Below are 24,226 nucleotides of genomic sequence, written 5' to 3' on the forward strand. Positions count from 1 at the left end.
CACTTCAACCCTACTGTCCCATAGTGTATATTATCTTGCTCCTGCCTGTCCTTCCTTACAGACTTGCTGGTCATGAGATATACCTTCTCCTCAATCCCTCCACTTTCTATCCTGGTGCTCTGATTCCCATTCAATTCTGTATCAACTTCTGGCTTCTCATTTGCCTCACTGGTGCTTTGGATCCCACCCCACTGCCAATCTAGTTTAAACCCTTCTGAGTAGCAGTAGCAAATCTGCCCACCGAGATATTGCCCCTTCCACCCCTTCCAGTTCAGGTGCAATCCATCCCTCTTGTACAGGTCATCTCTGTCCCGGAAGAGATCTCGATGGTCCAAAAATCTGAATCCCTGCCCCTTAAACCAACTCTTCAACCATGCATTCATCTTCCATATCCTCCTGTCCCTCACACACAAGTGGCACTGGATGTAAGTCAGAGATTGCTACCCTTAAGTTCCTGCTTTATAGCCCTCTTCCTAACTCCCTATATTCATTAAGCAGGACCTCATTCCTTTTTCTCCCTGTGTCATTTGTGCCAAGGTGCACAATGACTTCTGGTTGCTCACCCTCTCCCTTGAGAACGTTCTGCAACCACTCAGAGACATCCTCGACACTAACACCACGGAAGCAACACACCATCATGGAATCCCTTTTTCAGCCACAGAATCTCCTGTCTACCCTCCTAACTGTCATGTATCCTATCACTATAGTCCTGTCTGCCTTCTCTGCTGAGCCTCAGAGCTGCTCCTGGTGCCACAGACCTGGCTGCTGCTGCCGCTGCTTTGACCTGAATGGTCAACATCCCTCCTTCCCTGCCCCCCCCCCCAAGCATTATCCAAAGCGGTATCCTTGTTTTTGATGGGAATGGCAGGGGAATCCTCCACTAGCGGCCTGCCGCTTCTCCCTTTCCTGGTGGTCACCCAAATACCTGCAGCCTGCATCTTAGGTGTGACCACCTCACTAAAACTCCTATCTATGATGCTCTCAGCATCCCTGATGAGCATAAGTAATGGAAACATGAAATAAGAGAGTGGAGGGGTTGCTGGCAGGAGTAGTGTGGTTTGTGTCTTTTAGTTGCTGGGAAAAGCTAGAAGGTTGCCACAACCTTACACATTCATGTCATGTGATATCCCTCATAACATTGTTTGTACAATGCTTGCAGCTCAGTTGAAAGCCAACGGGTACAATAAATATCTGCATTCATCCTCTGAGTGAATGAATAACAACAATACTAATATCTACAGACTAGTCCAAAAGAACACACCAGATACTTCAAGCAGCATTACCCTTAACGGACTCAAGCCCTCAAGGCTGAAGAAGGCGGGATGCTGAGAGATGAGACGGAGCACACTACTTTTTCCCCTGTCCCTCTTTCTTTGTTTTAGTGATCTAAACTTAGTGTTTCCTTTTCACCGATCCAGATGCTTTTGGTGACATTTCTAACGACGATGAACACTGAGATATTTTACTTTCAACAAGGAATTTAGTAGCCCCTACTGCAGATTTTTCAGCTGATATATCTCAGATCCGTGAGTCTTGCATGGGTCAGCTTAATACTGCAATGTGTCATTGAAGGAGGAATAGACAGCAGATTGCCTAAAAGCATGTTGCAATGTGTTCATATTGCAAAACATTTTGTTGCATTGTTGCAGTTGCATTGCATTCTATTTTGCTCTGCAAACAAAACCATTTTGCCACCAATTGCGACTTTAATTGTTTACAGTGAGTTTCAAAAATCCCTGCTTGTTAAATCATTATTTGCTTCATTCTGTTGGAGAGTAAATGATGAAATTCTGTATAAAGAAGGTGGCAAATTGTCTTTTCATAATGAATTTGAAAGGACCTAATGATTGTTGCTGGTGCCAACTTGTAGGAAAGGAAAGCACCCCACAGGATTTACAGATGATTAGTTTTATTGATTGATCTGACAAGTGCTTTTTTTTTGGAGAATTAGTTTTAATAAGAAAAAGCTGTGTGACGCGTTTAGAGGTCTTAGGGAGTCTCGGACCAATTATTTCTTATTGGTGCCAACACACACTTCTCACCTTTTATTCAGTGTGACCTTCAGGCACTTGCTTTAGGAAATGTGGGCATCAGTCAGTCACTGGTAAGTAAGGCTATTCCTCAAAGTTTATTGTTGCCTGTGTTCTGGAGAACCAGAGCAAGCCTAAAGTACAGTGCCTTGCAGCTGCTGCTTCCTCATTGCCTGGGTCAGACTAACTGCCACACAGTCAGCCTGTACCTTCAGAGGATGCTGATGTCTGTATTAACAGGAAAAATTATTATGAGTGGAATGCAGGGAACATCTGTATATGTCACTTCCGTGTGTAATAATTCATTGATTCTTGCAAAATGTAAGTTTGGTGTTTGCTTTATCGTTGCTGCGTTTTGGCTTGTGTCTGACTGTCTGTTGCCCTTTTCAGTATCAGTGTCAGGTTATTGCATCTACAATTTAATAATAATTCTGGGAACTGTTTTCCACCGATTCTGGCCTGCTTCCCTCACCTACTTCATTCCCTTCACTTCACTACAGTAGTGACAGCCTTATTGATCTGGGGACCAGTTTCTGGGATACTCCTCTTAAGCATATCTGCCACGCCATATCTTTTCATTTCAAGACCTCTGTTGAACACTGCAGGGGAGAACTGTCACCTTTGATTGCCAGCACCAAATACATGTTTGTGAATGTCCGTCTGTTGGACTCATCTCCACCCATTGAAGCCAGTGGACTCAGTTCTAGACAGGAGTGTGGCAATTGACTGATACTCACATATGGGATGAGTTCTGATGACCAAAACCATCTTCAACCAACTAACTAGTTTTTTTAACTCTGTGTTAGTTCTCGTTTGACAGTCCATCTGTGAAGTTCCTGCTCCTTTGGCAGAGTGCTTATCTGAATGCAAGTTGTTAATTTGCCAAAGAAGTTGAGAGAGCTGAGAACTGAAGGAATGTTATTCTGAATAAACCCTTGCTTTCTCTCGGATCTCTTTTAAAAAGGTGGTGATTAAACATCGTGATTTTTCCTTTATGGTCCCATGCTGAATACCTACGCTTGAGCACAAGATTGCTTACTCCAATCATCATGATAGCAGCTATTAATCCCCTGCTCCAACCGTAATTTTGCTTGCTATTCCCTCCCATTTTTGATATGTAGTCTTTTTGAAGGGACTCATTCCAAAGTGAGATTTGGAAGAGGGCCTTTGAAAAGAGGAGAGTCTCTGTGCATATGCTTGTGAGTTTCACCTTGCAAGAATCTAAACTAGGTACATTTGCAAATTGTTACCAGTTGATTGGCTGATTAACATCAGCAAATAAAAGGAAGGTAGGTAGCAGCAGAGCAGCTATTTTGGGAGTGGCTGTTGTTGGACTGGGCCAGTGTTCAGAGTTGGAGACTGAGGGTTTTGCTCAAGAGGCTTCAGCAAGACGATGCGAAGGCAAGTCTCTGGTAAGTTTTTCTTTCTTGCTTGCTTTAGTGCCAGGCCAGAGTAGTTAGAATGGCTTCAGGGTCAGTGGTGTGTTCCTTTTGTGAAATGTGGGAGCTCTGGGAGACATCCAGTTACCCTGATGACTACATCTTGAAGAGCAGCTTGCAACATGTCGCCATGCTCTGGTGCCATCTTGCAACATTGGTATTACTAATACCAATACATATTGGTACCAATGACATGGGTAGGAAAAGAGATGAGGTCCTGAAGAGGGAATGTGGGGAGCTAGGTAGGAAACTGAAAAGCAAGACCTCAAGGGTAGTAATCTCTAGATTATTGCCTGTGCCATGTGCCAGTGAGGGCAAGAATAGGTTGATTTGGCAGATGAATATGTGGCTGGGGAGTTGGGACAGGGTTTCAGATATGTTGATCATTGGGATCTCTTCTAGGGGAGGTATGACCTGTACGAAAGGGACAGGTTACACCTGAACTGGAGGGGGCCAATATTCTTGCAGGCAGGTTTGCTAGAGCTGTTGGGAAGGGTTTAAACTTGTTTGGTAGGGGGATAGGTGCATTTAGAGTGATAGGTCAGAGGTTGGTTCCTTTAGTGTACAAGTAGATGTGGCGTGTAGAAACATTAAGGAAGGATAGACATTTGAAAGGGCAAAATTGCAGTCAGTTGGATGGGCTGAAGTGTGTCTAATGTGAGAAGTATCAGGAACAAGGGTGATGAACTTAGAGCATGGGTAAGTATGTGGAACTATGATGTGGTTATTACAGAAATTTGGCTGTTGCAAGGGCAGGAATGGATGCTGGATATTCCTGGGTTCAGATGTTTCAGAAGGGACAGGGATGGAGGTAAAAGAGGTGGGGGAGCGGCTTTACTGATCAGGGACAGTGTCACAGCTGGAGAAAGGGAGGATGTCCTGGAGGGATCGTCTACTGAGTCAGTGTGGGTGTAAGTCAGAAACAGGAAGGGAGCAATCACTCTATTGGGAATATTCTACAGACCCTCTAATAGCAGCAGAGACACTGAGGAGCAGATCAGGAGGCAGATTTTGGAGAGGTGCAAAAATAACAGGGTTGTTGTCAAGGGTGATTTCAACTTCCCTAATATTGATTGGCACCTCAGTGTAAAGGGGATAGATGGGGCAGAGTTTGTTAGGTGTGTCCAGGAAGGATTCCTGGCACAGTATGTGGACAGGCCAATTAGAGGAGAGGCTTTACTGGACCTGGTAGTAGGCAATGAGCTTGATCAAGTTTCAGATCTCTCGGTGGGAGAGCATTTTGGAGATAGTGACCATAACTCCTTGACCTTTACTGTAGCCTTGGAGAGGGATAGGAGCAGACGATATGGGAAAGTATTTAATTGGGGGAGGGGAATTATGATGTTATTAGGCAGGAACTTGGGAACATAAATTGGGAACAACTATTCTTGGAAGTGCACTGGAAATATGGAGGTTGTTTAGGGAGTACTTGCATGGGGTTCTGGATAGGTTTGTCCCACTGAGTCAGGGTAAGGATGGTAGAGTAAAGGAACCGTGGTTGACAAGAGGCAGAATATCTTGTCAAGAGGAAGAAAGAAGCTTACCTAAGATTTAGAAGTCATGGGTCAGACAGGGCTCTGGAAAGTTTCAGGGTAGCCAGGAGGGAGCTTAATGGATTTCAGAGAGCTAGAAGGGGGCATGAGAAGGTTATTACACAGGAGTAGTGCCAGATGATTGGAGGGTGGCAAATGTTCTTCCTTTGTTTAAGAAAGGGAATAGGGATAACCCTGGGAATTACAGACCAGTGAGTCTGACTTCAGTGGTGGGCAAATTACTGGAAGAGGCAGGATTTATGGGCATTCAGAGAAGCATAGGCTAATTTGAGACAGTCAGCATGACTTTGAGGGGCAGGTCATGCCTCATGAGCCTGACTGAGTTCTTTGAGGATGTGACAAAGCACATTGATGAAGGTAGAGCAGTGGATGTGGTGTACATGAGTTTTAGTAGGGTGTTTGATAAGGTTCCTCATAGAAGACTTATTCAGAAAGTCAGGAGGCATGTAATCCAGGGAAACTTGGCTGTGTGGATTTGGAATTGGCTTGCCCATAGAAGACAGGGTGGTGGTAGATGGGGAGTATTCTGCATGGATGTTGGTGACCAGTGGTATTCCACAGGGATCTGTTCTGGGACCCCTGCTCTTCATGATTTTTTTTTATATAAATGACTTGGATGAGGATGTGGAAGGGTGGGTTAGTAAGTTTGCTGATGATACAAAGTTGGTGGTGGTGTGGATAGTGTGGAAGGTTGCTGTAGGTTACAACAGGACATTGATAGGATGCGGACCTGGGCTGAGAAGTGGCAGATGGAGTTCAACCCAGAAAAGGGTGGAGTGATACACTTTGGACGATCGCATTTGAAGGCAGAATACAAGGTTAATGGCAGGACTCTTAGCAGTGTGGAGGAGCAGAGGGATCTTGGGGGTCCATGTCCATAGATCCCTCAAAGTTGCTGCGCAGGTCAATAGGGTTATTAAGGAGGCATATGGTGTGTTGGCCTTCATTAGTCGCAGTATTGGGTTCAAGAGCCATGAGGTGATGTTGCAGCTCTATTGAACTCTGCTTAGACCACACTTAGTCTTTCAGTTCTGGTTGCCTCATTATAGGAAGGATGTGGAAGCTTTGGAGAGGGTGCAGAGGAGATTTACCAGGACATTTACGAGACTCTTAGATAGACACATGAATGATGAAGTGGGAGGGAAGGGGTAACATCTGGGAGAGAAGTGTTAGATCGATATTAGAACAGGATAAAATGTCAGCACAACATTGTGGGCCGAGGGGCTGGGCCTGTGTTATAGTGTTCTGTTTTTGCCTCTGAATAACTCCTGATTTTTTTTGCACACCATCTTTAACAAATGACCTGGCAGGAAGTCTGAAAGTAATCATACAAATTTTTTTTAAAAAAGACACATTCTGAGATGTCTGAGTTTATAGGAGATGTTCCTCTCATCTTAAAGAATTTCTGTCCTTAAGCTTCTGAGAAAGACAGTAGCAAACACATCAGCTGTCCACGAAGTTTTATTTGGCATTCTGTCCCTTTTTTTTGTAGATTGCTTCTCCTTTCTTTTTAATGAAGATTTGTTATTTTGTTTTCAATTCACACTGTTGTAACTGAAGCTATTTGCTTGCTGAATTTTTGCTTGTTTTTTGGATTCTTATTTACCATTTAAAAAGTGAGAGAAGTTCTAATCATGAGAGAGGTTGTGAACTTGGGTGTGTTTGAGGAGTTACTAAGGGGGAAACTGCTGCCAAAAGTTGATGCCAAGAAATTGAATCATGCAGCAAATGGAGTGGTTGTGCTCTGCCATCAATTTTAGTGAGAAATTACTAATGTTCTTAATTGGTTCTCCATCAGCTGCCCATCCCCCTTCCTCTGATTATAATCCTTGCCTCCCTTCAGAAGCTTGTGACCCTCCTCTGAGCTCCACCATCTTCCACCTACAGCACCAGCTGAGCAGCCTGACCTGACCTGACCTGTCCTGTCCCTTGACTAGCAACCCTCCCATGAATTGAGAGCTCCTCACTCCCCATCCAAACACCACAGCTGATACTCCCCCTCCTGAGTGTCTCCTTCCTCTACCCGTTGCCCCACCCTGGTAGTCAGGAGAAGGATCGCTAGCTGGAGGGATGGGTCAAGGTTGGTACAGAGGAGGGGGAAACATCGGTTGGGGGGAGAAGGTTGGTATTCATGGGGACTTAATTGGGAGATGATCACACATGACTAACAGGGGTAACCTTGTATCCTGCTCCAGCTCATTACCCCTTTGGGACATTTTACACCCCCTCAGTATACCAACCTCCTCAACCCTATCCCACATCCCCTGCTCATGTTCCCCCTCTCCTGACCTTCCCCCCTCTATCCCACACCCTCAGCTGGTTTCCCCCTTCTGGTGTTTTCCCCCTTTCCTGACTCCCTCCATCCCATAACGCCAGCTAATGAGTCCTTCTCCTTACTGTGTACCTACCCTTCCCCCACAGCATTGTACTGACCTCTCCCCTCATTGTCCCTGCTAATTCCTCCTTTTGCATCTGCCTAACCCTCATGTATAATGACCTATCACCCCCATTAGTCATGTGTGATTATCTCCCAATTGTCTCCGTGAATACCAACCTCCCTCCAACTGTTTCCCCTCCTCTGTACCAACATTGCCTCCACCCATCCCTCCAGCGAATGATCCCTTTTCCTGACTATCCAACCCACCACTGATACTCTCCTGACCTTCCCCTCCACCCAGTGAGTATTCCTCTCTCCAATACTCTGTCACCCACCCCCACAACCCCAGTTGATGTTCCTCTTCTCTGAACTATCAACCACCTCATGGATATAGTTCTAAACCTTGCCCACTCTCCTCACCCAGGCTAGTGTTCCCCTCTTCAAATTGCCTACTCTGCAAGAATAGTCCTTTGATCATCCCTACCCCCCACCCACAACTTGTTCTCCCTCTTGCCTATCAATAGCCCCCATGAATATTGACCCTGTTCTTCCAAATTTCCACCAGCTTCAATTCTTCCCTCTCCAGAGTGCTACCTCCTAATGATTATTGATTTCCTTCCAACCCTGTCCCACTAATATTGACCTGTCATCCAACGCCAATATCCCCAGCTAAGATTCCCCCTTCCCTGAAGACTAACACCCTCTCACCACACTACTGAGCCTTTCTCCTCCCCATTTTGCCCAACTACTGACTTCTCTCCCCTTAGCCCTTGGCATCCATAATGGCAAGGGAAAGACCTACTGTTGAGTAAGGCCTTTGGCTTTGGGTCTAATGTGTCACAGAATTCATCAGTGGCAGATTTGCAAACACAATGCTTGTTGGCCTGCTGTGAACTGATTGTTTAAAGGACCTAAATAGGCATGTTTTGGTTTCTGGGCAGTAAGTAGGAGATTTCAATTCAAAGTATCTTTGCTGGCATGAAGAAACTCTGGGAAGTTTGACACCACATAAGCATTGATTTGACAACATGAACACTGTTTCTCTGTTGTAATCTTCACATGACTGAGTTACCAAAATGGTGGCACATGATCATAAAGTTAGTAGTGAGCATAGGGAATATAACAGTATGCAACACAACTGTCTGAGGCAGATACTTGAGATTTGGTAATTGGATTGCACCAAGAAAAACTGCAGTAGGAAGAAAGGCTTTAATATCTTGTACTTTGTGCTACACTTCAAGGATGAAGGTCTCAGTAAAAGTGAAAGACCAGAAGATGCCAGCAAGTTAATTCATATGCCAAATATGCTTCCAATACCAGTCTACCTTTAGTACAGTAGGCTGATTCCCCCGATGCTGTTTGTGAGTTGGCTGTATTTGATTAAAGAATCATTTACCCTCACAACATTAGAAAGTGTGGCACACCCACAGTAATGTAAATGAAACTTATGTGACCCTTGCTGTTTAAAATGAATTCTTCCCTCACTATATCTCGGGCCTGGATTTTAGTGGTAAATGCCAGCACAGAACTGCCTGCGCTTCTCTGCTTAGGTGCTGGTAGGTCTCAGGACTTCCACAGTAGCCCCAAACTTACTCGCCCACTGCTGGACTCGGGTCCTGCGGATGAATATTACTGAAATTCCCAATGCTTGTGCTTGGCCTGTTACCTCCAGCCATATCTGACTCGGCCATCCCTGATTATAAAGTGTATGTTCCTTCTGTCTGGAACACTCTGCTTTTCTTTGTAGAAAGTACAGTGAATTGGGAACACTTTCAGCACAGCATAGCTGCGTACTAGTTATGTTACTAGACCACCAATCTGAAGGCTTGGACCAACCACTGGGAGAAATGATTTCAATTCCCATGGTGGCAGCTGGGCAATTTAAATAAAATTACTAAAATAATTCTGGAATTAAAAAGCCACTACCAGTAATGATGAGCATGATACTAATGAATTGTAAAAACCCATCTGGTTTACAAATGCTGTCATTGCAGGAAAACTGCTGTCCTTACCCATTCAGACCTGTATTGACTCCAGACTGACAGTGTTGCACTCGAAGCATGAATGCCCCTGGTACTGGCCTGACAACCAACTTAAGTGCTGTTCCTGCCAGCAACACCCACATCCCATCAGTGAAAAAGGATGGTATTTTGTGTTCTGTCTGGCATGTGCCAGCTTGAAGGACAAAAGAACAAACAAACTGGAGGGGTTTTTGGAACAGATTTTAAAAATTATTTTCAAGTTAAGTTCAAAGTTTATTGCCCTTGAGAAAGTGGTCGTGAGCCCCATTCTTGAACTGCTGCAATCCTTCAGTGGAGGTGCTCCTGCAGTACTGTTGGCGAGGGAGTACCGGTGGAGGTGCTCATGCAGTACTGTTGGCAGGATTTAGATTTAGTGGTGATATTTTCAAGTCAGTGTGACTTGGAGTGGAACTTGCAGGTGGTGGTGTGCCCATGCAGTTGTTGACCTTGTTTGGCGGCAGAGGTACTGAGTTTGGGAGGTGCTGTCAGAGCAGTCTGGGCAAGTCAATGTGGTGCTGGTTGAATGTTTGGAGTGGGCCAATCAAGTGGGCTGCTGTCTTGGATGGAGTTGATCTTTGTGAGAATTGTTGGCGCTGCTCTCATCTGAGGCACCATGCTCTTGATTGATGTCTTGGTGGAAGATACTCAGTCTCTGACATGATCTTATATCCGTGGTACTTATGTGGTTGCTCCAAATGAGTCTCGGGTCAATGATGAAGGCAGACTTGGCTTTGGTAATGCCATTGAATGTCTAGACTCTTGAAATGATCGTTGCTTGGCATTTTTGTGAATGAATATTACTTGCTGCTTAAAAGAATCTTGAATGTTGTCAAGGTCTTGCTACATCCTGGCAAAGACTGTTTCACTTGCTGAGGAGTGTGATTGGAATCGAACACTGCACAATCATTAGTGGACAATCCCATTTCTGACCTTGTGATGGATGGAAGGTCATTGAAACAGCTGAAAAGGGTTGAGCTGAGGGTACTGTCCTGAAGAACACCTATAGTGATACCCTGAGGCTGGGATAATTGACCTCCAATAACTAAATCATTTTCCCTTGTGTGAGATATGACTCCAAACATTGGAGTGTTTTTCCCTTTGGCCAGTGACTTCAGTTTTATTTGGATACCTTGAAGCCACACTCTATCAAGTGCTGTTTGATGCTTTGCTGCAACCACTGCTTCTTGACATCACATAGAGTGAAGTAAATTGATTGGAGACAAGCTTCTATGATGGTGGGGATCTCAGTCAAGATGGATCAAATGTTCAGTACTTCTGACTGAATGTGGTAGTGGATGCTTCAGCCTTTAGCTCTTGCATTCAGGTCCCTATCATTGTTGAAGATATTCTTGTTAACTGTTTGTCTATCACCATTCATGACAAACTTCAAAGCTTTCATCTTATCTGAATGAACCTCAAAAGTAAAAGTATAAAGGACAAAATGGGAATTTCAACTTGGTTTCATCAGGATGCTGCCAGGATTAGAGTATTAGCAATAAGGAGAGGTTGGACAAAGTTGAATTGTTTTCTATGGAGCATCAGAGACTGAGGAGTATATGTACCTGATAAAAGTATATAAAAATTATGAGAGGCATAGAAAGGGTAGATGGTCAGTTTCTTTTTCCCCAAGGTGGAAATGTCAAATACTAAAGGACATAGATTTAAGGTGAGAGGGGAATGTTTAGAGGAGATTTACAAGGCAAGTTTTGACATAGTGGTGGGGCAGTTAGTAGAAGTAAATACGATAGCAATATTTAAGAGACATTTAGACAGGCACATGAACAGGCAGGGAATAGATGGATATGGATCATGTGCAGGCAGATGGGATTAGTTAGATAGATATCATGGTTGGTGCAGAAGTGGTGAGCCAAGCAGTCTGTTCCTGTGTACTGTTACATCTCCAATGTATAGTTGCCTGGCTATGCACATCCCATGTTGAAATGTTTAACAGTTGATTTTATGAATTAGTGCTGCCCAGTTGGTACCTTTTGTTGAAGAAGCATGTATCAAAAACATGGTTGTGGTGTTCAAAGCACATGTGCAAGTTTCCATCAATTAATGGCCTTTGTGCTGAATTCCTGATTTGCCCTGTGGCATCAATCTTATTCTCAAAATCCAGCTCTATATGGCTTTTGGGAGCTTAAATGTCTGTTTATGAATGATCCAGCTGAGTTGGAGTGGAATTGCAGGGAGCCAGCTTGGGGACATCTTATTTATTTACTGTTTATTCTGGTGGATTGACAGAAGCTTTAGATGGCAAATCAGATGCTTTCCATTGGGAAGATCTTATTGCTGCATTTCCAAGTTTCTTTGCAGTATGTAATCTCAACTAAATCCTATTGGTTTCCATGGAATTGTTTGATGCAAGGTGAAACACTGACAATTTTGTGCCTTGTACTTATGCAGCTTTACACATACAGGTAATTTGGCCTAACAGGTATTTGGTGGTCAGAATTAACTGGAATTCTTTGTCCCTTCAATTTCTTTTCCCTTTTGAATACATCAGTGTGGTTTATTTCAGTGGTACCATGTGACCTTGAATTCCACAACTTCACTATCCCATTAACATTTTGATTTGATCCATTAGTTGCTATCTCACACTTGTGTCTCTGTTATCGATTCAGCCATGGGGAAAACAGTGCTTTGGAATCCATTTGTTTTGAGGTCCAATATCCAAACTACACAGTTGTTCAAGAATGCTTTTTTAAAAAAAAGTGTGTAGTTGTTTGTGTGGATTGTACAGTGATGTTATGGTCCAAATTTCAGAGGACCCACTTTGTTGAAAGCCAAGGATGGAGGAGAGCTTATTGAGTATGGAGAACTAGTCACCAAGTGCTTGAAGCACTTTGAAGATCTCCTCACCCAGAGCTTTTCCCCTAGGTTAGTGTCCTTGACTCCACTTGTTAATATGGTTTCCAGTCTTGCTCCTACCACAGTCTGTTAACAGGCCATTTACCAGCTGAAAAACAAGAGCCTCTGGCACAGATGGAGTCTCTGCTGAAGTTCTGAAAGTTGTTGAAGAGATTCAGACTCTGTTCCCTTCTCTAGAAAGAGGAGAGCATGTCAGGAGCTCTGAGACTTGACAATCATGATCATCTTTTAGAAAAGATTTAAATATGGTTGCATTTACTTCAAAGGAGTCTGCTTGCTCATTGTTGCACAGAACATCTTCACAATGGTTCACTTAAACTGCCTCTTCCCAGTACAGGAGAGCTCTTCCCAGAATGGGAGGATGGATTCAGTCTGTCGAGAGATGCAAGGAACTGCACAACAACCCTTTTTTAAAAAAAAATGCAGGGGGCAAAATTAATCAACACTGGCGTCCTCCCCAGGCTAATGTTCTCAGTAAGAAGCTGTAGTTATGCTCAACTAATTCCACTGTTAAGGCCACACTGCCTGCAGGCCTTTCAACCCCATCAAGTCTTCATCTTTCAGCCAAGAAATCCATAGCTCCCTGAATGTGGCAACACAGGTGGTCAAGGTAGTGAAGAAGGTATTTGGTATACCATGGGCTGAGGCATTGTGTAAGAGTTTGGATACCATGTTGCAGCTGTACATCACATTGGTTTGACTGCACATGGAGTATTTTGTACTGTTCTAGTTGCCACACTACAGAAAGGATGTAGTAGTAAGAGTGCAGAAGAGATTCACCATGATGGACTTCTGTAGTTATAAGAAAAGATCGGATAGGCTAGGTTTACTCTCACTGGAACATAAGAGGCTGAGGGGTGACCTTATTGAAGATTATAAAATTTATGACAGGCATATATAGGAAAGTTTTTTTTTTCCCCAGGGGAGCCTAGAACTAGAGGGCACAGGGTTAAGGTGATAGGGGACAAATTTAAAGGAGATCTAAGGGGCAAGTTTTCCAGAGGTTGGTGGTGATCTTGAGCAAGCTGCTAGAGGCAGCGGTAGAGGCAAAAACAATTACAATGTTAAAAGGCATTTAAACCTACTTAAATAGGAAAGGTATAGGGCGATACAGGCTTAATGTGTATAATGTAGGTAAATGGAATTAGCATCATGGTCAGCATGGATAAGGTGGGCTGAAAGGGTCTTTTTTCTTTGTTCTGTACAATTCAATGATAGTGGAAAGTTATTCCCAAGTTTGGATGGCTTCTAAAATTTGTTTCCAGTCCTCACTTGCTACACAATGACCAGGAGGTCCTGATTCAAAGCAGCTGGTCGATCACAAACCCTGTCCTAATGCATTTTGGGGCAAAGCAAGTTTTGCTTTTGCTCCAACACTCTTAATTATTTTCATTGCTATATTCTGGCACTCCTCCAACAAGGTCCACACAGGAAGAATGGGGAACTCCTTGGTTGCTTCCAATCCAGAACCAAGATCACTCCAGCCTCTGTCTGTGTGTATGTGAAGGCCAAGCTCCGGTCACAGTTGACTCATTTTCTAGGGCATGTGAGATAATGAACCTTGCACTAAACACATGTAAGACAGTTCCTCTGACCAGCTGCCCATACGGCACCTCCTCCCATGATAAAATTCCACAAAAATATTGTTTAAACATAAATCACTTTCCATTTCTCCCACTCTCAGCAAAGAGGAACGTGGAACAAATTCACCATTGCTTCTAACGTACAGGAATAGCCCATAGCCATCTCACAAGAGTTTTCTAAGATCAATACCTCCAGCCTAGAACAAAGCTCAGTCATCTGGGTAGCAGTGATCCCTACCCTCTGGTATGGTTTAAAGGCAAAAAGTACCGACAGAGTGCACCTCCAGCAGTGAAGGAGTACCACCAACACTGTCCACAAAATTTTCCAAATCCATTTGCAAGATAAGCAAACCAACATTGGCATCCTTCCCAGGTTAACATTCCCAACAAGAATCTGTAGGCATGTTCAAATGGGCAGGCCACATTGTCTGTGTTGCTTGACACCAGACTGCTGAAATGGGCACTCTGCTTCAAGCTGTGTCATGGCTAGATGTTTCCAGAGAACAAAGGTTTCCAAAATAGTTTTCAAAGCTTCCTTGAAAATATGTAACATCCTTACTGGAAGTGTATCCAGGAAGGCTCTGAGCACCTTGGGTGTCTGCATTGGGAGCATGTTGAGGGACTCTAATCAGAAGGCATGCACAATGATGCAAAACAACCTACCCACCTGCCTCATCTGTGGCAGTCTGTAGGACCCAGATGAGAATTACCAGCCTCCTCACAGCACATGGAACTGGAATGGAAGGAAATTATCCTTGGTCTCAAGGGAAGAAGATTTAAATTAATTGTATTTCTGATGTTTGTATTCTTCCAGAAATGCAGCTCTGTGCTTTGTCTGCAATTTTTACAATTTGATCAACTTAAATAACTGTACTCCCAGTGCATTTCTCCATTTAGTATGTGGTACTATTGTAATAATAAAGGCTAAGAATTAAAATAGTTTTGTATTCGATTGCAACATTGGATATAATTTCAAAGAATCTTTCAGTAACCCTATACTTATTACATAAAACCTTCTTGAGACTTAAATGAAGTGTTTTTCTTCAGTTCTGTCTAGGTGCTGATGCTGGCCCTCCCTAGGTTACAAATGCCCAACTTATAGACACCCATGCACATGAACAAACTCCCATAAATATTACTAAATTTAAATGAGAGCCAGTCTTGGGGGGAGGGGGAAGAATCTCTTTCCATGTAACTGCTCCACAGTAATCGGATACCATTGTCTGCTAAGAACACAGACTACCAGTTTCACCTCAGGAGGCAACTTAAAAGAGTTGCTTTGGAAATTGACAAGCAACCACTTCTATTGATACCTGTGCAACCATACTTTATTAAACAATGTACCATCCATTAGATAATTCAAGCCAATTGAAACCAGCCATTGAGCATGAGGCACCCTGATTCTGTACCATTGTAACTGGGCAGGGGAAAAGATATTCATGTTAATTGACCCTCATCAACCCCATTCTTTACTGTGAAGGCATGGTTACATATTAAATACTTTTGTGTCTTTTCCAACATGGACAACATTGACTTATGGACATCTGTAAAAATGGTACCCGTTCATAATCTGGGTATGGCCTGTAGCCACTTATGTTTTAACTTCCACAAAATCTCTTCATCTGGATTAAGTGCAGGGAGGATACAATCTTAACACTGTAAAAATGCATTTATTTTCATGGAATGTCAGGTTATCTGTCTTGGGATGAAACTAACTGAATTGGTAACCACTGATAACTATTCAATTATTTTGTTAGACTGAGCAGGACTGATTGTAAATGTCTTCGTCAAGGCAAGACATGATTTTGAAACATCAACAAATCTGCCACCATGAAGAATTTATTAATGTGAACCCCACATCTGTCTGCTACTGCTTCCATAAATGTCTTCTGATTGGATTTTAGAAAAATTATTCCTGTCTCCTCAATACAGCAGCAATAGGAAAATACTTACCCAATAGTAATTCGGGCCCTGTTGCTTCTCCATTAGCAATTGCAATTACTAATCAGAAGATTCCATTCTCCATGTTCACAATACACACCATCAGTTGCCACTGGGAATAATTAGTCTTTTCGGGAATAGTCAAGAATGACTGTTTTACAAAATATAGTGTTTAATTTCTCCAGAGATTCCATTTCCCAGAGACTTAATAAACTAAGCATCTGGCTGAATGTATGAAAGCAATTAGCAGGAAGAGGGTTAAATCAAACGCATTAGAAGATTTAGGCTTATTGTATTTTAGTTTGCTTCTTCAATAGCCTGCAAAGTAAATTTGGAAAGATAGATGTCATCTAATTTTGCTAACAGATTTGTGTGGGCTGTTAAGTTTCCGAACTATTTCCATCGGCATTAAATTACAATCATTAGATTTCTTTCTCTTAGAACATTGAACGGTACAGCACAGGAGCAGGCCCTTCGGCCCATGATGTTGTGCCGAACTGATAAAGCTAATGACGCCTAATCCCTTCTGCCTGCACGTGATTCATATCGCTCCATTCTCTGCGTATTCATTTGCCAATCTAAGAGCGTCTTAAAAACCTCTACTGTATCTGCTTCCACCACCACCCCTGGCAATACATTCCAGGCATCTAACGCTCTCTGTGTGTAAAACAAAACGTCCTGCCCGTCTCCTTTGAGCTTTTCCCCTCTCACCTTAAATGCATGCCCTCTAATATTCAACATTTTGACGTTGGGGGGAAAAGGTATTAGCTGTCTACTCTATCTATGCCTCTCATAATCTTATAAACTTCTCTCCGGTCTCCCCTCAGCCTCCGCTGCTCCAGAGAAAACAACCCTAGTTTGTCCAACCTCTTCTTTTCACACAGGCCCTCTAATCCAGGCAGCATCTCGGTAAACCTCTCCTTCACCCTCTCCAAAGCCTTGACATCTTGCCTGTAATGGGTCAACTAGAATTCTTATCAAATAATCTAAATTATGTACAGCAAGAGGGATACCAAGGCTTCACAGTGAAATATGCTGTTTATTCTTGCTCTTGAACCTTCTTGTAAATCACCTGTAATGTTTGTCTGCTGAATTATCCAGGCAATCCCAGCAATGGAATTACTCATCACCCTTTCATTGATATGAACTGATACCTCAATCTGTCAAACAACAGAAGGAAAATTTCAATGTAAAAAAAATTTCTTTATAGGTTAAACCTAAAATCACATTAAGGGCTTTTGTGAAATCCTTTAACAGGGTTCAAAAAGTGATTTCAACTTCTAAGAATGAACGTGAAAGCACTGAACACTCTACTGCTCAATCACTCAAACTAATGACTGTAAAACTGCAAGTTCCAGAATAGGATGTGGTGTTTTCTATATCTGGTTTTCTTATTCCTGTGCTTGTTATTGCTATGATGAACCAGTTTACTGAAGAGAGATAAATTGCAATGCCAGTTCTTTGATAAACACTTTGTTAACCACCTACATTTAATATTGTTAAAAAACCTTTTTTTGGTTCTGAGTACAGAGCAACATGTTCATTTGTGTACATGATTTGGCTATTTTTCTGTACTGACTCTCTTGTGGTCTAATCATGTCCTTCTTTTGTAGGCCATGATTTCTGTGCAGAAGGGCATCAATGTGGTGAAAACTCTGAATGCTGGAATCTGAACACGAAAGCTATCTGCATGTGCAAAAATGGCTTTGTACCCATACAGGGTGACACGGCGAATTGTGAAGGTAGGAGGTGTTTTCATTTTGGCCCTTTTGACTATTTCAAGCCCATAATTGTGGACAAGAACGCAGAGGGATTTGGCCATGGCTTCCGATTGCTCAGACTTCTACAACTGTGTGTTGTGAAACCCTGTTGTGGGAAAGGCAGACTTTTGTCTTGGTGAACGATTGATGGAGGAAGTTTGAATGAATATCAACACTACAGCAGTTCTTTCAAGAAGTGGTGCTAAGTTAGTGGCTTTAAGGTTTGCTAGTCTGTTCCGGTTCCAAGTTTTTTATTCATTCTTGGATATGATTGTCACCTCGTTTATCACCTCGCCCCGTCTGTCTCAAGAAGGCAGTGATGAGCCACCTTCTTAAATGCAACCTACTTTTGTGACATGCTATGATGTCTATTCCTGTTGTTTTGTTGATGCACCAAAAGTCTTACAGGGTGAATATGCAATGTGTCGTGAAGTATACGACATGATCTCTATTTATTTTGTAGTCGATGATTAAGCCAGATTAATACAGGAATTAGCGCATTTGCAGTATTGTAACATTGAATTATCATGCTTGTGTGCCTTGGCTATTGAAATTCAGAATCTGTGTAGGAAAATTTTCATCTGTTAAGGGTCTCAGCACAAGAGAAGATAAAATCTGAACTTTGAGGGGAATTATACAAGTTTTGCCACTTTGCAAATTGATTCCCTATTACAGATGGAAACTGCCATATTGGTTTATTATTGTCACTTGTACTGAGGAAATTTGTACTTTTTCCTGCAGAAGCAGTTAAAGAAAATGTAAGCTCTTGTTGTTTGATCTTGAGCACTGCCATTCAGTTAAGAAGCATTCATGTTGTCAGCCACAATAAACACAATGCTCAAAACTGAGTTGGAGTAATAATGCTGCAGTTAACAAATCATAAATGTTGGGAGGAATAAAAGTTACAACTTTTTTGTGGTGATAATAAATAGTCTTTGACACGATGTTAGCTGAGGCATGCTTTATTGACCATTGAGAGATTCCCAGGTGGTCTCTAGTGTTTTGAAAATATTTTATTATGGTATTTGAAAAAAATAGTGTGAGATCAGTGCTTGTTCGCAAAGTTTTATTTTTAAAGATAAATTCATAAAAATCACAAGAAGTTAAAGTTACATGACCAAAAAGCAGCATTTCTAATCCAATAATGAACTGTGGTTGGGGTAATTGATCCCACACACCTAAGTCATTCTCTCTTCTCTCCTCTCCCATCGGGCAGAAGATACAGGAGCCTGAGGGCACATACCACCTGGCTCAAGGACAGCTTCTATCCCACTGTGCTAAGACTATTGAACGGTTCCCTTGTACAATGAGATGGAATTTTGACCTCACAATCCACCTTGTTATGACCTTGCACCTTATTGTCCACCTGGACTGCACTTCCTCTGTAGCTGTGACACTTTAGTCTGCATTCTGTTATTGTTTTTACCCCGTACTACCTCAATGCACCGTAATGAATTTGATCTGTACGAACGGTATGCAAGACAAGTTTTTCACTGTACCTCGGTACAAGTGACAATAATAAACCAATACCAATGCAGCTGGGATATTTACATGATAACAAAAAGCTAATGAAAGATTTATTCTCACAACACTTTTTTTACCAATCTGCTCTATTTTGACCAGTCCCATTTCTTCTACTGTGGTGCATACATTTCAGTTAACCAACTGAGTGCAACTTTCTGACCAATAATGAAATATTATGACTGTTTCCTGGGGAAGCTTCACATGGTTAGGGGAAGGAGGGTGAGGAATTTATTTGTTGGCACTTAGAATTTTGCTGCTGAATCCTATACAAGTTTCATTATTATATAGTCAGCATGGTCACTGGGAAAAGTGGGAGAATATGGCAATGTGATTGATTCTTCTTTATAATACGGTGTAGACACTTTATTTCCTCGTAATGCAGAGAGCTGTTGCCGTGAAACTCATTGAGATGAGTGGAATGAATTATGGAGAGTAAAATTCACTGATGCTACAATACAACAGGTTTAACATTACCACTCAAGGAAGAATTTCTAGGGAGAGGAATAGTGTTGATATTTCTCCTCATTGATGCTGAGTTATTCCAGCACTTGGATTTTCAGCCTCTGCAATTTTTTGCTCCAATGACTCCTAAATTTCTCTGTGTGTGGATCCCAACAAGAGCAACTTGTGAAAACCAAAATAATTGCAGGTGCTGGAAATCTGAAGTATAACCAGAAAATTAGTGGAAACGCTCAGCAGGCTGGCTATCACCTGTGGAAAGGGAACCAGAGTTCATGTTTCACTTCAACAACTTGTATTTCTAAAGTGAATTAATAATAATAACAAATCTCGAATGTACTCAACAATTCCACAGCCCCCTAGTCTAGAGACTTCCAAGGATAATTTTAAATTTGGGTTTGCACTTCACAGTTGTGAGAATTGTAGAGAGGTGTTGGGGTTTAGTAGTAACTTGCGATCTAGTTAGTCCAGACCTGAGGGAACTGAAATACTAAACCAAGGTTTGGACCAATTAAAATCAGGGGTGCCAGAATCAGAGGAGCTTTGAGTTGACTGTCTTGGGACACCTAACTATGCTTCAATTTTTAGTTAATTCACTTTTGTTAAAGCTGAAATTCCAAGTGTGTCTGGGATTTTGGGGAGATGGGGGAGGAATAGCTGCACCCATTCTGCAAGGTCAAATATTTCCTTTGAATTGTCAAAGTTCAAAGTAATCATCATTTTGAGTGACTGTTGTTATTTCATGTAATTCAGAATCAGGTTTATTATCATTGACATATGTCATGACATTTGTTTTTGTGGCAGCAGTACAGTGCAAGACAAAGATATAAAATTACTATGTTACAAAAATAAATAGTGCAAAAGGGGAATAATGAGGTAATGTTCATGGACCATTCAGAAATCTGATGGCGGAGGGGAAGAAGCTGTTCCTGAAATGGTGAGTGTGGGTCTTGAGGCTCCTGTACCACCTCCCTGATGGTAGTAACGTGAAGAGGGCACGTCCAGGGTGGTTAGGGTCCTTAATGATGGATGCCACCTTGAGGCACCGCCTCTTGAAGATGTCCTCGATGGTGGGAAGGGTTGTCCCTGTGATGGAACTGGCTGAGTCTACAACCTTCTGCAGCCTCTTTCGATCCTGCACATTGGAGCCTCCATCCCAGGTGGTGATGCAACCAGTCAGAATGCTCTCCACCGTACATCTGTAGAAATTTGCAAGAGTCTTTGGTGATATTCCAAATCTCCTCAAACTTCTAATGAAGGAGAGCCACTGCGTGCCGCCTTGATGATTGCATCAATGTGTTGGGCCCAAGACAGACCCTCTGATACAAAAAATTTTTGTTTTTTTTTGTCCCTGGTTTCTTGACTGTGATAAAGAAAACAAACTGTTGGAGGAACTCAGCAGGTCGAGCAGCATTTGTGAGGGGAAAGGAATTGCTGACATTTTGGGTGGAAACCCTGGATCAGGACTGAGAGTGGAGGACGAAGAGGGGGTGGGGTGGTGGGACAGTGGCCAGTAGGTGATACTGAGGGGGAGGGTGAAGGATGATGGCCAGCAGAGCCAGGTGTGGGAGGGTGGAGTTGGGAGACAGGCAGGTGAGCTATGGGTTGAAGCAGACAAGGAAAAAGAAAAAAATGGCAGATGGAGACAGGTGGGAAGGGTGAAGGTGGAGACAGAGACTGGAGGGTGATAAGCAGGGCCACAAAGGCTACAAGTGCTGGAATCTGTTAAGTAAGGTAATAATGGGAACCATTAGGAGAGAGATGAAAGGCAAATTGAACCACGTGGGAGGGGATCCAGTGGGTGAAATGTGTGGGTAGTAGGTCGATGAAAGCAGAGAGGGGAAATTGTAAATGCTGCTGGATGCAGTCACTGAGGAATCATCACCTTATTAAAGATAAGAGTGAGCATTGAATGCATAATGGAAAAAACAATTCAAATGTCTGAAACTGTAAAGCAATAAAAGTCCCAACTGTTAGTTTTAAGAATGTTCTGGAATAATAATATTTTTTCTTTACCTTCCAATTATTTCTCCTCCTGGCCTGAAGGTATTGAGGCTGGCTGGGTAAGAATCTAAAAGCCGTTCAAGCCTCTTTTAAAACTAAGGCCAATTCACCGTGCTTAATGTGTTAACTGAGACAATGAGTGTTGGCAGGGTATGTGAGCAGTGTGAGTAAGCCTAATTGCACACTCATCCATTTGAACCTTCCAGTGGGAGAAACTCCCTCGCAAATAGGAGGGAGGGACGTTAATTCTGTTCTTTCCTCCCTTGAAACACAATTATGCTTATCCTGCTGAAATGAGCTAAACTGGTGATTGAAAGTTGTGTCTGCATAACCCAGATCCCTACAAAGAGCATTGCCTTGAAGCAAAGGTTAATCAGTGTATCTGCCACCCGTATTGTCTGGAAGTGACAGGATGCTGTGGCCTGTGAAGAGTTTGCTTTAGCATTTGCCGTAAGGTCATTTAAGGCACTAATCTACTTTCTTGATCTTGCAGCCCTTTTGTAAACCGAAACAAAATATAAAATGGTTCAATTGGTTCAAGAAACTAATTGTTAACAAATGGTTATATGGAAAGTGCCATCTGTTAGAGACCCAGCAGCTGGCTATTAAGGGTTTGTGGATCATATATTTGATCTGGTTTAAATTAGAAACCATCAACAGTAATAGAAGGGAAGTAGAAGGACTAATGGATAATAAGCACTCTCACTGTGGAAATTCACTCATCAAACAACAGATGAATGAGAGCAAATTGATTCTGAGATATTTTAGGTATTGATTAATTACCAATGACAGGAAAATACTGGCACTTTGAATATGCCCCTGGGTGCAATTCAATTCATAATTAATGATGAGTTTTAACGTCCCTGCTGAATTTTGGAACACAGGTCTCCAGCCCAACTTCATTTAACCCTATCAGATGACACTTTGTCATTGTTCCAGGGTTAACAACTGTGAATAGATAATGATGTCAATGTGCACCTGCCAAGAAAATACTGGCTTTGGTTCATTCTGGATTTCCCTGCTGGAGTTATACCATCAGATAAATGGCATGCCAATATTGTCAGGCTTGCTGAGAAGAAAAATATCTTAAAGCTCCTCTTGCCCTATTATTTATAATTGCTGGTATGAGAGCAAGTAAAGTACACAGTGATTAGCTCAGAGAAATGAAGATGGAGATGTTCACCAGAAAATGCAATTCATTCTGCTACTTTTTGCATTTATATTTTCTTAAAATGCATTTTTCTTGCATATTACTGAAGATCGTCTGAACTTCAACAAATCTGGAAAAAAGAGCTACAAGTAAAGATGGGACCCTTGGAGTCAGATATTTGAAACGTCAACACTTGTATCTGTATTTGTCAACAACAATTCACTGTGAGTGATTTGCTCTCATTTCTAATAGGTTCTCCTTTTTCTGCTGATGGGTGGCATGAATCTCCTTCCCTTCCTGTACTCCTGCACTCTCCACTCCTACCTTCTCATCCAAATGCTTAACTCTGCTGCTGAAACTTTTGCCACTTGATCCATCTCATTTTCTGTCAGGACTTGAAATCCAATCGGGATTCCCCACGCAGGTTCGTACCCTGCTCGCAGCGCTCACAATTTTAAGGGCAAGCATGGTAGTGTAGCGGTTAGCGTAACACTATTACAGCGCCAGTGACCCGGGTTCAATTCTGCTGCTGCCTGTAAGGAGTTTGTACTTTCTCCCTGTGTCTGCGTGGGTTTCCTCCAGGTGCTCTGGTTTCCTCCCACATTCCAAAGACGTACGGGTGAGGAAGTTGTGGGCATGCTATGTTGGCGCCGGAAGCGTGGTGACATTTGCCGGCTGCCCCCAGAACACCATGCAAAAAGATGTATTTCACTGTGTTTCGATGTACATGTGACTAATAAATACAAGATAAGCATATTTCCAGATATCATGGAAAAATGGACATTTATTGCACATTATAAGACCACTTGGTCCATTGTTCCATGCAAACCGAAAAAGCTGTTGAGGCTATGCCCCTTTTCTGTATGTCACTCTGCACTCCTGTCCGTCAAGGTAATTCAAGTGTTTCTTTTTAAACATTTGTCTTCCTTTAAGCATATAAACAAAAAATGTTCAGGACGTTCAGCAGGGCAGGCAGCCTCAGTGGAGAGAGAAACAGTTAATGTTTCAAGTCAATGACCCTTCATTAAAGTGGAATAGAGAGAAAAATAAGTTGCAGAGAAGGGGAGTGATGAAGAGGAGCAAGGAGATGTCTGTGATGGAGTGGAGACCAAGGTTGTCTGGGTGACAGAAATGCTTTCTATTCTTCTAAGGGAGGGAAGTGAATGCCTGTTATTCATAACTGATCCCTCTTGAGAGGGTTTAAGAGGAAGATGAATGGGGACAGTTAGAGAGGGAGAAATAAAGCAATGCTGGAATAGAACCATAGAACACTACAGCACAGAAAACAGGCCATTTGGCCCTTCCAGTCTGTGCTGAAACTTTATTCTGCTAGTCCCATTGACCTGCACCTAGTCCATAACCCTCCAGACCCCTCCCATCCATGTATCTATCCAATTTATTCTTAAAACTTAAGATTGAGCCCGCATTTACCACATCAGATTTACCATGTCAGATGGTCTGCTCTCATAATTTTGAATTGTGAGGCACAGAATGTAGCAGTCACTCAAAGGCCA

At 42.5% G+C, this 24,226-nt stretch overlaps 1 protein-coding gene across 4 annotated transcripts in view; it reads left to right on the forward strand.

Annotated features, from left to right (window-relative positions):
- Positions 1–24,226, forward strand: part of LOC127577901 (protein kinase C-binding protein NELL1-like) — a 626,741-nt gene that overhangs the window by 168,279 nt on the left and 434,236 nt on the right. For all 4 annotated transcript variants that reach the window (XM_052029546.1, XM_052029549.1, XM_052029547.1 and 1 more), the window contains exon 12: positions 17,429–17,557. In XM_052029546.1, the coding sequence (XP_051885506.1) occupies positions 17,429–17,557 (129 nt within the window). The remainder of the gene's footprint in view (positions 1–17,428; positions 17,558–24,226) is intronic.

The sequence above is a fragment of the Pristis pectinata genome, chromosome 14 (assembly GCF_009764475.1).
Source record: "Pristis pectinata isolate sPriPec2 chromosome 14, sPriPec2.1.pri, whole genome shotgun sequence".
NCBI lineage: Eukaryota > Metazoa > Chordata > Chondrichthyes > Rhinopristiformes > Pristidae > Pristis > Pristis pectinata.